At 36.8% G+C, this 15,852-nt stretch overlaps 1 protein-coding gene across 1 annotated transcript in view; it reads left to right on the top strand.

The window, feature by feature from the left end:
- Positions 1-15,852, top strand: part of DPYD (dihydropyrimidine dehydrogenase) — a 1,720,296-nt gene that overhangs the window by 1,682,780 nt on the left and 21,664 nt on the right. The window contains exon 21 of the mRNA XM_089677280.1: positions 3,310-3,450. Within this exon, the coding sequence (XP_089533406.1) occupies positions 3,310-3,450 (141 nt within the window). The remainder of the gene's footprint in view (positions 1-3,309; positions 3,451-15,852) is intronic.

Genomic DNA, 15,852 nt, shown 5'->3' with positions numbered 1-15,852 from the left:
TGGGATGAACTGGATGACATTTGGTTTGATAAAGGTATTTTGTATCTTATCCAATTTCCATTTTTTATACTGTTTTCTCCTTTTTAGCATTATTTGTTGCATCTCCAAGTTGATTACATTGCATCTCGGGCCATACATAACTGGTTTGGTGGCAGAATAATTCATCACAGTCTGGTTCCATCTAACAGTTGTGTTTGTGCTGGAAACAATTTGTTTGGTTTCCCTCTATCCAGTCTTCTTTGGATTTTACTCCAGCAGTGCCTTCTTATAGAAGGACTCATGCTCATTATAAGAACTTTCCTTTAAGAATTTTTATAATTACATATGGTTTACAGTTTGATTTGGTTTTTGGTCCAGGTTTGCTATCTTAGTCTCAGCGCCATCACTACTTTTTATTAATTTACAAACAACAAGTTTATTTTAAAGTATTGTTATTATTATTATTGTATCTTTAAGCAATTTGAATGCAATTGTAGGTGTTTACTTGTTTGCCAAGCTGTATTTTCAGTCCACAATATGGATGGCCAATGGGGCAAAGCACAAAATCCACTTACCTATTTTGTTTTAATGTGGCTTTTCTAGGATGCTTGTATTCTCCAGATTTTGTACTTTTTCAAAACTTTGACTTCCTATACAATGGTACCAGTGGGGGGACCACAGCAACTTATGGTTTCTGTATGTGCATGTATTGCTAAGCTCATCAGCTGCTATATTAATGTGGACATATTTCATATAAACATTTATAGGTGCTTCTTCTAGAGATATTATAAGCAAAAGTATCTCAATCCAATAAGGTTTTGTTTTGAAAGGTGTAGGAAAGGATTAGAATCATCGTCAAGTGTTTATTATTGTCTGTGTCCTCGCTAGGGAGATTCACTCCCCCCTTTTGTCCTGGTGGCCAGTGTCACTGAGACTGTAAGTGAGGAAAACTCCACAGTTTTGAGTTGTCATCAGAACCAGAAAGAGGGAAAATCTTGTAATGGGAACCTTTGTTACAGTACAACAAGAATGCATTCCCTTGACTTTGTAAAAGTTTTTCTCTAACTTTCTGCCATATCTCTACAACTGGAAGTAAAGTAAAATCTCAATAGGAGATTGCAAAAACAGGCAAGGGTTTTAACCATTCTAAAATAAACAACTACTTTTAATAGTCCAACAAACCTTTATTAGTCATTCTACACATCATAGCAACGCTTGAATGCTATGGTTGGATTTACACATAAAATCACAAGGAGCTTATGTTATAGGTTCCTTAATGATATTATTATGTACAGTTTTCATATTTCCTAAAAAATATTGCATTCTTGGCTTTTAAACCAGGATGATTAACATGCATTTCAGCACTTGCTATAGCACATACCAACCAAAAATAGGTTATAGTAAAGCATTTTTAACTTTTTTAAAAAAAGCGCTAGCATTACTCTGATGTTCTTACTCAGATGTGTGTATATATTTCAGCTATTAGAGTCACGAAATGAATACTGTACATTTCAGTGTGAGATAAGGTTATCTGAGAATCTGCAAGGAGTTAGTTTCTGTGATAAAAGCAGGTCATCAGTGTGAACTCCCCGGAGGAAATGTTTGAATAGACATCAGAGTGGTTGCTGAGTTGTAGACCTCAGGCATGTTTTAATCATCTATAACAAGATTTTCCCCCTACTGGTTTTTAAGAAACCGTTATTCGCCTTGTGCATTTGTGGTATTTAGTGAATATGATCCTTAAACTGCTTCCCCTCAAGTGAAAAGCCATAAAACAGCCTTCATCACAATGCCTTGGTCACAAAATAGGAAATCAATTAACTTATTTTCAGAGCGAGATCCTTTCTAAATGCTTTTTTAATGACCTTTAATCAGATGGTGCCCATCCTCAATTAGCCACCAGATGTAGATCTTGACATTGAAATGGTGCATTTCAGTTTGTACTGCTTTGGACAGAATTTCCACTCACAGAAATGTACATACCACAAATACTTACCGTAGGTTTTGTATATACATGCTAAGTATTCATAAGCCTAGAAAACAATTAATAACATATATTAAGATTATTTACTAAAAAAAAAAAAAAATCAAACATTGTTTAACTAAACATCATATACAAACATTTTGGATTCAAAATTCTAAATCTACATAAAAATAGCTGACAGATGACTTGGGAATACCTTAAAAATGTAGTCACCAGACTTCCTCACTATAATGCCTGGTTTTGCAGTGCCCACTCAGTCTTGGATTCCTGGTACTGAAGTGTTCACTTCCCACAACAGTTCTGAAATCTTCCATAGCAATCCCTGATATGACATTGCATTTGCAATGCTAGGCAAGACCTATCATTTCAATAATCTAAAACCAATGAATATGAGCAGTTGTAACCATATCATTTCTTGATCATAGCCCCATCACTTACCCAAATTCATTTTTTCGTGATATATAGACATTAATAGCAAATATCAAATAGTTACATAGTTAATCTGGTTGAAAAAAAAAGCCCATCCAGTTCAACCAACAGAGAAAAAAAAACACATGCACACACATAGAAAACCTACATATACACTATACCTCTTATATCCACAGCTGATCCAGAGGAAGGCAAAAAAACTCCAATAAAGCATGATCCAATTTCCTCCAGCAGGGGAAAAAAACCTCTTCCTACTGCAAACCTAAGCAGACTTTTGTTGATTTATTATTGCACATTAGTTTATTTAAACAACCTTTTCTGCTTTTGCCTACTTAAACTTAAATTAATATGATATAACTTATGGAACAATTAAATTATCTGATGTCTGGGTACGTTTATTATGTTTATTTGTGCCACCATTTGATGTGGATATATCTATGCCCAAGGTCAAGAATGCAATATATTGTAGCTTTCCACACTGTGTTGGCTGTATTTGTTTTCTTTTCTCAGGTTAAGTACATGTTTTGCAAGCAGAGAAAAATACCTGTTGATCCAGATAGAATCCAAGTGTCCTTGTAATCTGTGCATTGAACTGAAATCTCAAACAGTGTTATCAGCTTTCCCAGATCTCTCTGTAAACTACAGAATACCCTCCTCCTCTTTTACAGAGGATGAGCAAAAGGAGGAGTGTTTCATAGTGCTGACACATGTCCTGTCCTAGGGTGACAGTGCTGTTTTATAGATACAGTATAATGAGTGAGAGTTGTCATCCTTGGACAAAAATAAGTGCAATAAATCATCTTTGTACTTGGATTCAGATATGCTTTTGTGTTACTACTTATAATGGCATCGCCAATTGTACAGGTTTTTCCCATAGCAGACAGCTCAATCATATTTTTCTTTTCCTTTTCCTTTAGAAACTTCCAAGTTTTGGACCCTTTCTGGAAGAACGTAAGAGAATCATAGCCGAGAACAAGGTCAAATTGCTTTCAGAAAAAACAGGTTTTCTTGCAGAAGAGAAGCGTTTCCTGCCAAATAAACCTGTACCAGCAGTCAAGGTAGATATACAAAGAAGTGGGAAATTGAGTGATTTTTAATATGTAAATAAATTTTAAGGGTGCAGATTTAGATTGGAATGTTATGCCCAGCTGAACCAAACATGAGAGTAAGGCAAAGCAATCTGTTAAATGAGCACATCAATCTGTTTCTAGAACCCTCACCACCAACACCTGAAAGGAAGCACTACTGTATTTTTAATTTTCAGGGCTGGGTAATGCTCACTTTGTATCTAGTGTATGTCGGGCCTAAATTGTCAGAAAGCTCTGTAACATTTTAATTAGAAACATTTATTTAGACCTCCTGCTATTCCTTTCTGTCTTAAAATGTACATTGCAAATAAGTGACTGACTGTAGTCAAAATGCGGAGCTGATTTATAAAGAATCACAGATGTTCTGTTAAGGTATAATTAGTTTTGTAATATTCAAGGATGGCTGCACTCTTTGTTCCTTCCTTTTGATTGTTAAATAACATTGTGTTAGTTATATCTCTCACACAGTGCATATGTGCAATGAATTGAAAACTTCAGAAAGTATCACTTTTGATAAAAAGATTAAAGGAACAGTTGCAAGAGAGTGCAATGCTCATCCATACAGATTTTCTTTTTCAAGTACATCTTTTGCTATTTCATAAAACTTGTCACGCATTGATGGTCTTTCTATGGTAAAACTTTTAATAATATTTATTGCATTTTGACTAATATTCATTTTTTTATTGTAGTTAGTTTGGCAATGTTGCTTTTGTTTTTACATTATTAGGAATGATTTATTGTCTTTAAATGTAGACAAAAAGGTATCTTCATTTTTTTCTGTTTACTATACAAAGTGCATAGGAACAATGTAGCATTTGTCAACTTTTTTTAACAGTAAGGATGATCATAGACATCAGATGTCTTTTTTAAGAGACATGGGCAGTGGGAATGGGAATGCAGGCTTCTGGGTGAGCTGTGTACTCTGCAGTGTAACACAGTAAATGGTCCCTCCAGCCATTTTGCCAGTTCATGGAGCAAACTGGTCCCAGCAAAGCATGAACTTATATTCAGTGTAAAGAAGCTCAATCCATGGCAAGTTCTTACTTGTCTAAACTGGTTTTGTAATCTCTAATTACCACATTGCCTTGATCTTCTTTCAGATTTGGCTGATAAGTGATGCACAGTGAACAGTTCAATACCTTTCCACATAGGAACATGTTAAAAATATCTCTGTATGTTATAATAAGTGCTTTCAATGATCAGAAGTGCTCATTATTTCCATCTCGGTATCATCTGTATATCACTGTCCTATAGATTCTGAGCAATGTTCAGATTTGCAGCATACTTTGCAAAGGCTGGGCAATGTTCAGCCACCCTATTAATGGCCATAATATATGAATGCAAGTTTATCTATTTCTAGTGATAATACTTATGCAGTATATCATTTAAATAAGCATGAACAAGTTCTTTCAATTAGTAATAAGCAAGAGCAAAGACCACTAATATTCCAGCATGCAGGTAGGATCCCAGATGATTAATTCAGAAAAAAACATTCTGAAAAAACTGAATGCAGTGTAACTAGAACTTTCAACTTTTCAAGTCTAACAGCTGTTGATTCAAGACCCTCATACAATGGGTGACAGATCTGTGTGGACACCATAAAAGAAAAATTGTACTGTTTTGTCACCAGAAACATCATAGCCACAGCTGTTAGACAGTGGTATCATAGCCACAGCTGCTGGACAGTGACATTATAGTCACAACTGCTGGTGTAAATGCATACTACTACATACATACATCAATGTATCCACGTAGTACTTACACACTTTGTGTGATGATAAAATATATTCACAGGCCCAACATGATAAGGTTAATTTCTGTGGTTTTATAGCAAACATATAATTGGAAAATCCATTTGTAAGACAGTGACACATTTGTTGCATCCTTATTTAGGACATGAAGGCATATAGGGGTTTAATTATGAAAGCCTGATTAGCTGTTCACTTTGCAAGGGAATTTTCCACAATGTTTAGTGAATTAAAATAAAACCCTGGCCCAATGCTGACTATGCTTACACGGCCTTCTATGATGCAATCTTCATCCATGCTCAGCCTTGTCTGTCCTTTCTAGACATTAGAAGAGCATAATTATTCATGTCTCACCTTAAAATTGGTCATGTACCAGTTAAATTTGCCCTAGTGATCATCTGTTAGATCAGAAAAATATAATAAGGTTATAATATGAGGGTCTACCTAAATAACCAATGTAATTAATATTCAAACAGGCCATCATACTTAATAATTTTTGATCATTTTTAATCATCTAACAAATCACATTAATGGAAAATCTAACTGGTTTACTTGAACTACCTCACCAGGTTTACCAGTTCATGAAATGCTAATTTTCCCTTTAATATTCATGTTCTGCATTAAGTATTTGGACACTTCGAGGCATTATTATAAAGCAGTGAATGTTTTTACAAAATATTAGTGAATGTCACATTTACTATTTCATAAATATCCACAAATGGCAATGTGCAGTATCGTTTACTGCAATAGTTGGCTGTTTATACAAAAATTCAAGTATTTATGAATAACTCATTACCAATTACCTTGAATACTCTGTTCAGGGATCTTTAATTTGTGATAATTAAATCATTTTTCAGATAATTATTCACATTACTACCACCCTACAACAACAAATTTTATCTGTTGAACTGTTAAATTGCCTGACCGTTACTGCTTACTTTTCTAAGCAATCCCTGAGATAAGCAAATGGAAACAATTTCTATTTTCAATAACAATGAATATCACCTTTAAATATTGTTTCAGACCAGTATTAACTGAGCTGCTTGCTGAATTCATAAAAAAACTGAATTCTATCACTGTAGCTACTTCCAATTCTCAGATTTTCAACTAATTATGCAGCACAGGCTACTTTGTGTATATTGGCCTACAAATCTCATAATAATTCCATTAGTTAAAAAAATAAGTAAATACATGGATCATTTCCAGGGGTGCACAAATAGTTAACTTTTCTTAATATTACTTTTCTATATTATAATATGGCTGACTTGGAAAAGTGGATACAGATCTATTAAAATACATTGACTTTGTCTATTTAGTTTTGTTCAACTGGGGACCATTTCAGTGTATTTATTATATTTTTCCTCATATTTAAAGAGTATTGGGTAAACCCCTTAAATGGTAAATTAAAGCTGAGGTCCATCAAAAAGTACTATTTCAGCTTTTAGTGATTGCTCACAAGTTGAATCTTATGCCAACATCTTACATCTGTAGACTCTAGCACTGAGATAACACCAGCAGGTCTACCCAATTATTATGGTCATTACAAAGACAAACAAAGAATGACTCTCTTTTAATAGAGAGGAGAAATGTCAGGTGTTAGAGAGTGGCACCTTCACTGTGGATAGAGGGACAAACTGGTTTTAAAAAATCTCACTACTACTGTCTTTAAGAGATTAAAGAAGCCAGAAAACTATGCAGAATGATCACCCAAAACTGAAATAGTGTTTTTTGCAGTTCCATTTGATATAAAATGGTTAATACTGTTTCGTCTTGGGGATAACCTTGTGCAGTTTGGTGCCAAAAGCAAGTTGCTGATCCAAAAGACCATGTTTGCTTGATTGTTGTGCTCCTTGTTAGTTTTTGCAACATAGAATGACTAAATAAAACCAGTACCTCTTTTCAAAGTGATGCCATTCTCATGAACCAGGTCATGTGGCTCCTTAAGAATCAATTTAAAGAACTAGGCTGCAAGTTGAAGGAAAGGACCTCCAAGGTGATATTCTTTGAAATGTTACCTGTGCCATGAGCAACTCAGGAAAGACAGGGGGAGATTAGAGAACTCAATGCATGGCTAAAGACCTGGTGTAAGAAGGAAGGATTTGGGTTTCTAGAGCACTGGGCTGCCTTTTCATTGGGGTGCAACCTATATGCTAGAGATGGTTTGCACCTAAATGGAAGAGGGTCTGCTGTGCTAGGGAAGAGGTTTATGGGGAGGATGGAGAAGTATTTAAAATAGGATTGAGGGGAGAGGGGTGTGACGATCGCGGCGTCAGACCCCAGCCCTTCTCACCAAACTCGTGACCAAAGGACTAGCCAATCTAAAACCGCGCTGTCACTTGCGTAACAATGCCACACCCAGCTTCACCCTGCACAAAGATTTTACAGCTAATGGACCACAATCGATGTACCTGCAGCCTGAGAGCGATTATTACTGGGTCAGGTTAATTACGCAATTAACCCTTCACACTGCCACCACCTCCTTTTTATGCCAAGAAAGAGGAAACTCGTCAATATTAGCAATAACACTATGATGTTTGAATAATCGTCTGTATACCACTGTCACCGCAGGCAGGATATACAGAGGTTTAAACACACACAGTAGCGCTCTTCAGAGACAGGGGTTCTTAGTTTGCATTAAAGAGCTTTAGAAACAGTTCAACACTTTCAGAAAGTAAGATTTATTACTAAAAGGTCAAAAGGGTGCAATAAAAATATTTACAGAAAAAGATGTAGCCAATATATATATATATAAATATACAGAAAGCAATAACACAGAAAAGAGATAACAGAAAGAAATTTAGAGAGGTAGAATACTTGCCAAAAGTCCTGGGTTAAGCAGCTTTCAAGTTTCAGAGCAAAAGGGCCTTATCTCCCAAAGTTAGTTCCAATATTACAAGGGAGAATGCTTCAACTCAGCTTAGCTCAACTAAGCTTAACTTAACTCCAAGCATAACAGCTTTTCTAGGAACTCAGCAGGGTGTCTCCCTGAAGCAGAGAACCAATTGCCTCACTTGGGGAGGGCTTTGCAGGCGGAGACCCAAGCTAGAACCAAAATCCCTCTCCGTTTATATCATGACCCATAGCTTACCCTCGGTGCATGTAGCAGCCTTGCCACTAGTAGATTAATATGCAGAAACTTCTGCTGAACGTCTAGATATGAAATATGACATACCTGCTTGAAACGGTTAAGGAGATATCATTTTCTGCTCTCATGTAGATTTCAGCTAGGGGGTGTAATATATCAGGCGACTTGTATTAAAGAGACCGATCTGAATATATGCCTGGTTTTTATGTAAGTCTTCCATATCTCCAGATATAAAATTATATGGAAAAGGGGATTTTTGAATGTGAGTCTGTGTTACAGCTAGCTGGAATGTCTTTGAAGCTCAGTGAAGAACTGGTTTATGGTTTTACGATATCTCAGATTGAGAAGCTAACAGACACCTGGGTACCAGCTAGTGTGGGATTTATAACCCTGGAGCTCTCCTGCTGAGCATGATTGCCTGTGATCTCTGCATCATACAGACCACATGTCACTCAACAGAGAGGGAGGGGGGATTTGGAGGGAAGCTGATTTGGGAGTAGAAATGATACAAGATGGAGGCTTTTGCCAAAATGGAGGTTCGCATTCATCTCTGTGTGCACAATTGCTACAAGGGGGAATTAGATTATAATGGGCTTGGAAAAAATCTGTATGTAAATGGATAGAAAACTGGCTAAAAGATTGTATTCAGAGAGTAGTGCTTAATGATTCATACTCTGAATGGTCTGGGGACATCAGTGGTGTACTACAAGGTTCAGTGTTGGGTCCCTTATTTTTTAATATATTTATAAACGATATATGGTCTGGGATTAAAAATACCATTTTAGTCTTCGCAGATGACACCAAGAAGTGCAGTAGAATAACATCCTTACAATGGTTCATATAGTGAATTCGGGGTAGAGTTATTCGCCTTGAGGTCATCACAGAGGACAAGGGGACACTCTTTACGTTTGGAGAAATGTAATCTCCAAATATGGAAAGTTTTCTTCACAGTAAGAGCTGTGAGAATGTGGAATAGACTCCCTCAACAGTTAGTTCTGGCCAGCTCAGTGAATTGCTTTAAAAAAGGCCTGGATTATTTCTTGAATACACATAATGTAACAGGATACTAACATTTATAGGTAAAGTTGATCCAGGGAATATCAGATTGCCTCTCAGGAGGATCAGGAAGGGATTTTTTCCACTGCAGGAGCAAATTGGATCATGCTTTGCTGGTTTTTTTGCCTTTCTCTTGATCAACTGTGAGTGTAGGATTATAATTTATTTTTTTATGGTTGAACTGGATGGACATTTATCTTTCTTCAGCCAGACTAACTATGCAACTATGTGCATGCAGTTCTCATACCAGCCTATATACCTTTCAGCATTTGGTTCACATTCTAAAATAGAACACCATGCTATTTGGTAACATCAGTTTCTGAAAAGAAAATTTGGGGAGGGGGGTCACACCTACCACACTTGCTCTGTCCTCTTAAAAGTTAGGACCTGTGTTGATGGGCTTTGGGCTTGTTGATCGTCAAATGTAATGTGCTTTAAGGTGCATGCTGCTTGCATTTAGTATCAGTTTGAAAAGTGCATCTGACCTGCATACTACAACTCTATGATCTGCATGTGACCTGCTTTTAATCTGCAGCAAACTGTTTTAAGCTGCTTTTGCATTCTTTTTGACTTATATGGGGAAGGATGCAATTCAGATGTGAACAAAAGCCTGTTGACACAGGCCCTGAAAGTAAGAAAAAAGACATGGATGGAAAATTTGAGTATTGATCAGCATTTAATCTTTAATTTGGTATAAGTGAATTCCTTTTAGCCAACTCTCCAGAAGACAAGGGTCATATTTTAATCATACCTTAATGTGGAGCAGAGCATTAGGAATAAGATGTGCAAAGTCCAGAACAAATTTAAAAAAAACACACATATGGTAACACAATCAATATGTTTTCCCTCTTGTAAGGGCTAAAAAGGAGTTACATAAAAGATGTCATAAATAATATGTACTTAAAGGTTTCTGCATTAATTTATGAGTTCTTATTAAATGAAACTAATTCTGGATTTTAATTCCTGAATGTCTGGAACCCATGGGTGGAGTGTTTTCTCCCGTCAAACTTCGACAACTCACTCCTTATCCCATGATAAACCTTTTTACTTTATGCTACTCTGGTACCATCTCATTCCTACACCACACATTATCCCATTTTTTGTAACCATTTGTGGAGTCATTCACCCCCCCCATCAACACCCCCCTTCGGACCGCCCCTACTTGTTTCCCTTCCCTCTCCCTTTTTTCCCCTGTGACCCCTCTCCCTTAGCCATCCTGCATAATTTTACACTCTCATATTCCGATCCCCTCTCAAAGAATTTGGGAGTATGTTTCTTCATATATCAAAATTCTGTTTGTAATTATGTATTATGCATCTGTTCACCTTCTGTCATTTGTTATGCCATATTGCTTTACCAGCACTTTCCTCCTCTCCCTTTCTTTATAAAGACATAACTACCGTAGATACCAATGCCTATAACCTCATGTTTGCGAAATGTCTATTACCTTTGTCTATTCCCCTTGTTAAAATGACAATAAAATATTTAAACAAGAAAATAATTCTGGATTTTATACATCTTGTTTCTAAATCAAAACAGTTATTTAATAGTTTTTCCACTTGCAATTAATAAGTAAACTCATCAAATTAATTTTCCTGTAACAGAACTGGTATTAAAGTAAGAGTGAACATGCACAATTCTGGTCTACTTGTTAATACTAGCTGTCAGTGCTACTTACCTTCCTCAATCCAGCACTGCATCTGCTTCTATGGTGCACTACCATGAGCATGTACAGGTCTTACCTGAAATCTTTGGGCCGTGTCCGATTGATATGACTTTTGCCTCTTTAATGCACTGTCACTGCTGCAGTCAATTAGAGTGGTAAATCTTTGCATCTTGTTAGCACTCTTGATACAGCCAATCAGAGCAAAGCAAACTCCTCCCCTGTCAGCACTGTCATCACCGCATTTTATCACAGAGGCTTGCTCTCTCTGGGTACAAGTATACGTTAAAGTAAAGCACTTAAAATCTTGCATGTGTTATATTTCCGAATTATGTGTTAATTACTGCATGAAACCGTGAGTTAATTTATTGCGCGCATATCGGAAACCATGCAGTACATTGATGAGGAGATGGAAAAATGAGGCCTGTGAAACTCCCACTATCTCTCCAGCTACCATCTTATGCTTTCACCATAAAAATGTAATGCAGCCAATAATTTAGTCATGGCTGGTATGGCATGGCTTCTCTGGGTTGAGGGCTCAAGGTACGCTCAAGGTACAATTAGTGCCTTGGATAACCAGTATTTCTGCAGGGTATCAGCATCCATGTATTTATCCAAAAACATCCTTAAAACATCTTTCCTTTAATAGGACCACTCTAGATGTTCTCCTCCTCCTCTTCTGCATTACTTTAAATTCCAGAAGACTGGATTCAAATGGCTACATCATCTGTGCTATGCAGTCTGCTAGCCTCCAGAGACAACTCTTGAGTGGAATCTAGCTGCCACCTGTTCCAGCTTGCACTTTCCCACCTATTTATTTTAAACCAATCACTGACCTCCTACCCTTGGTCTGACCATTGCCATACTTATTGCATAGTTAAAACAAGCTTGGACCGCTACTTAACTAAAGCATACATTTATTTATTTCCTTCTGTGAATGGACTTTAACGCCATTTTGATGCAGTATTTACCAAGTGTTTTTGGTGCGATAACCTTTAGTAAACTGTGCCCCTTTGTCCCAATTGTTTAAATTCTGTGCAGATTGTAGCTCACTGATCAAGAAACACTTTTTCTAGCTAGCTTCCATGCCATTGGAGAGCCTACCTACTATCCATCCTTTTCAACTGATTCCAGTGTGCAGACATCTGGCTTTTATTTTCGTAGATACCCATGTCCACTGCCTGCCCTGACCTCTGTATTGTCCCTGGTTATCTGTAACTGCTGCCAGCCCTGATATTTGGCTGATATGGCTTTGATATCTACAGTTGTGCTCAAAAGTGTACTTACCCTGGCAGAAATTGTGAAATGTTGGCATTGATATTGAATATATGACTGATCATGCTACAAAATGCTTTTTTATTGAAGGATTATGATCATATGAAGCCATTTATTATCAAATAGTTGTTTGCCTCCATTTTAAATCATAATGATAACAGAAATGGCCATGATCAAAAGTTTACATAGCCTGGAATGTTTGGTCTTGGTACAGACACACAAGGTGACACATACGGGTAAAATGCCAATTAGAGGTTAATGCCCCACATCTGTGGCTTTTTAAATTGCAATTAGTATTAGTGTATAAATAGTCAATGAGTTTGTTAGCTCTTAGGTGGAAGCACTGACTAGGCTAGATACTGAGCCATGGAGATAAGAAAAGAACTGTCAAAAGTCCTGCGTAACAAGCTAATGGAACATTATAAAGATGGAAAAGGACATAAAAAGATGTCCAAAGCCTTGAATATGCCAATCAGTACTGTTAAATAACCTATTAAGAAGAGGAAAGTTCGGGGATCTCTTGATACCAAGCCAAGGTCAGGTAGACCAAGAAATATTTCAACCACAACTGACAGAAGAATTGTCCGGGACTCAAAGAAAAACCCACAGGCAACCTCAAAAGATATACAGGCTGCTCTGGAAAAAGTTGGTGTGGTTGTTTTTAAGGAGTACAATACGGTTATACTTGAACAAAAATGAACTGTTTGGTCGAGGTGCCAGAAAGAAGCTTTTACTGCACCTATGCCACAAAAAAGCCCAGTTACAATATGCCTGACAACACCTTGACATGCCTAACCCGGCCTTTTTATGTCATTGATGCAGTAAAGGCTTCTTTCTGGCACCTCAACCATGCAGCTCATTTTTGTTCAAGTGTCATCATATTGTACTCCTCAAAAACAACCACACTGTCTTTTTCCAGAGCAACCTGTATTTCTTTTGTGGTTGCCTGTGGGTTTTTCTTCTGTCAGTTATGGCTGCAATCTTTCCTGGTCTACCTGACCTTGGCTTGGTATCAAGAGATCCCCGAACTTTCCACTTCTTAATAAGTGATTTAACAGTACTGATTGGCATATTCAAGGCTTAGAAAATCTTTTTATGTCCTTTTCCATCTTTATAAAGTTACATTACCTTGTTACACAGGACATTTGACAGTTTTTTTCTGATCCCCATGGCTCAATATCTAGCCTAGTCAGTGTTTCCACGTAAGAGCTAACAAACTCATTGACTATTTATACACTGACACTAATTGCAATTTAAAAAGTCACAGATGTGGGACATTAACCTCTAAATGGCATTTTAACCTGTGTGTGTCACCTTGTGTGTCTGTACCAAGGCCAAACATTCCAGGGTATGTAAAGTTTTGATCATGGCCATTTGGGTGATTTCTGTTATCATTATGATTTAAAAAGGAGCAAAACAACTATTTGATAATAAATGGCTTCCTATGATCATCATCCTTCAATAAAAGAGCATATTTGTGGCAAGATCAGTCATATTTTCAATATCAATGCCAAAATTTCACAATTTCTGCCAGGGTATGCAAACTTTTGAGCACAACTGTATGTTCACAGCCAGTCCTGATTTTAACTGTCACCTGTTACTCGCCTCTCTGACTTGTGGTCCCTGGTGCTTGAGCAGAGTGAATCAGGGTCTGTATATAGCTCCAAGTCCAAACCTCCATAAGGTGGTCTCTGATAAAAATCGTCTGACTTTTAGACATTGAGCCCTGGGGTATTCCACATCATTTGCTCTCACATCCAGCTCCCAGGTGTAATGTATTCTGTGGTTCTTTTCCCCTTTGGAAGACCGACTGTCGGCCTACACTTCTCAGCTATGTTTACTGCCTTTTCTTGACTATCCATTATAATTCAGTTGGAGGATCCACACTGACATCAGTCTTACTTCCTTAGGTGATATCCTGATTTAAATTGTGGAAGTGGACATACTTATTTGTATTAATTGTTAAAAAAAGCAAAAAAGAATATAAATAAGTTGAAGCAATTTGAGAAAACATGGGAACCGTAGGCTAAATACGTAAATGTTCTGATAACCTCCCCTCAGGCAACAATCTGTATTCTGATTTTGGTCCAAGGTCTACCCTTCTTTCGCCTTCTTCTGTTGCACTCTTTTTATTTTTCTTATACTATCTCTTTTGTTTACCTTTCATGACTACTATGTAGCTGCTTGTTCCCCACCACTGAGTCCACTCATGTGAGTGAGCTGACAGTTCTATGCCATATGTACTTAGATACAATGTACAATCAATACTTATTGATCCTTTGATGTTGTCTAGATTATATAGTGATGTTATCTTTGAAAATCATGTATTGAAGAAAACCATTTATATATGCAATACGATGTGCCCTGTATTGAAATAATCAGTCCTTTTTGACAGATGTATGTATATATCCATGGTTGTCTTAAAAAAATCTATTGAAAGTAAAAATAAGAAAGTAAAAATGTCCCATGAAAATCTAACAGACTAGTTAGAGGGAGGGGATTTAGCAAATAAAAGGCAACCCTAACTCAACTTTGCCCTCAGGACCCATAGCAGCTGCATTGGCGTCTTTGGTTGCATTTAACTCCATAGCTTCAGTATCTTTTTAGCTTGTGGCACTGTTTTGGCTATGTAAGACAACACAGAAGCTATTTGTGGAACAATTTATTTTATAAATGACTTCTATCTCAGACATCCCTGTCTGAACCAGGGGATAGCTTTTCTCTGCTGCAAAAAATATTTTAGAGTGAACTCTGCAATTATGCTGGTAAGGGCTAACAAGGGTGACTACCTTTGTCTCCTACTTAAAAAAAAAGAAAAAAAAACTACTGCTGGGATTTGCTGGTGAAGAGTGCAATTAAAGAAAATAACAACTAGTCTTACTCTTGTTAAATAGAGATCAATTTCTCTTATTTTTTTATAAAGTCCATTTAATTGTGAGCTTGTTTTTATGAAAAGATCAAAACAGACATGAATGCGATTCCATGAATTAATCCTTTCATCTTCATCTAAAAATAGAAGAATAAACAAACTGCAACTGATTAAATATAGCTAAGGTAAGACATTTATTGGATCATTAGTCAGTAAGCTACCACTTGCATTAGAAGCTGACTCTTTTATGGGTGAGCAGTTCTCAGCTTAGAAAAGCTTGAAGCTTTATCACAACACAAATGACAGAATCCGGCGAGCTGTAACTGCTATAGTGTTACTGACCGTGGCAGATGAACACTGCACAGAAAATTAATAATAGTACATTTCACTTAAACACTGTTTGATTTGTCTATATGTCTCAGTAAAGTTTAGTTTGTACTTGCTCAACCGTGGTTAATGTGCATTTCACAAAAACACTTTTATTCATCATGACGTAAATTTTTTTTATTTGTGGAATTTTAAGAACTTCATATTCTTAATATGTTTCACCTTTCAATGAATGGTTTTAAAGTGGAACTACAGTTACTTTTTTTTAGCTCTTCCTCCTTCTTTGAAATTCAACTTCTATTTACCCTTTCCTTATTCCAGCTCTGTCCCTGGCTTCCTTCTCAGTCCA

The sequence above is a fragment of the Staurois parvus genome, unplaced genomic scaffold (assembly GCF_062004578.1).
Source record: "Staurois parvus isolate SC_StPar_1 unplaced genomic scaffold, SC_StPar_1.0 ptg000183l, whole genome shotgun sequence".
Lineage (NCBI taxonomy): Eukaryota > Metazoa > Chordata > Amphibia > Anura > Ranidae > Staurois > Staurois parvus.
This window is presented reverse-complemented; position numbering and strand designations above follow the sequence as displayed.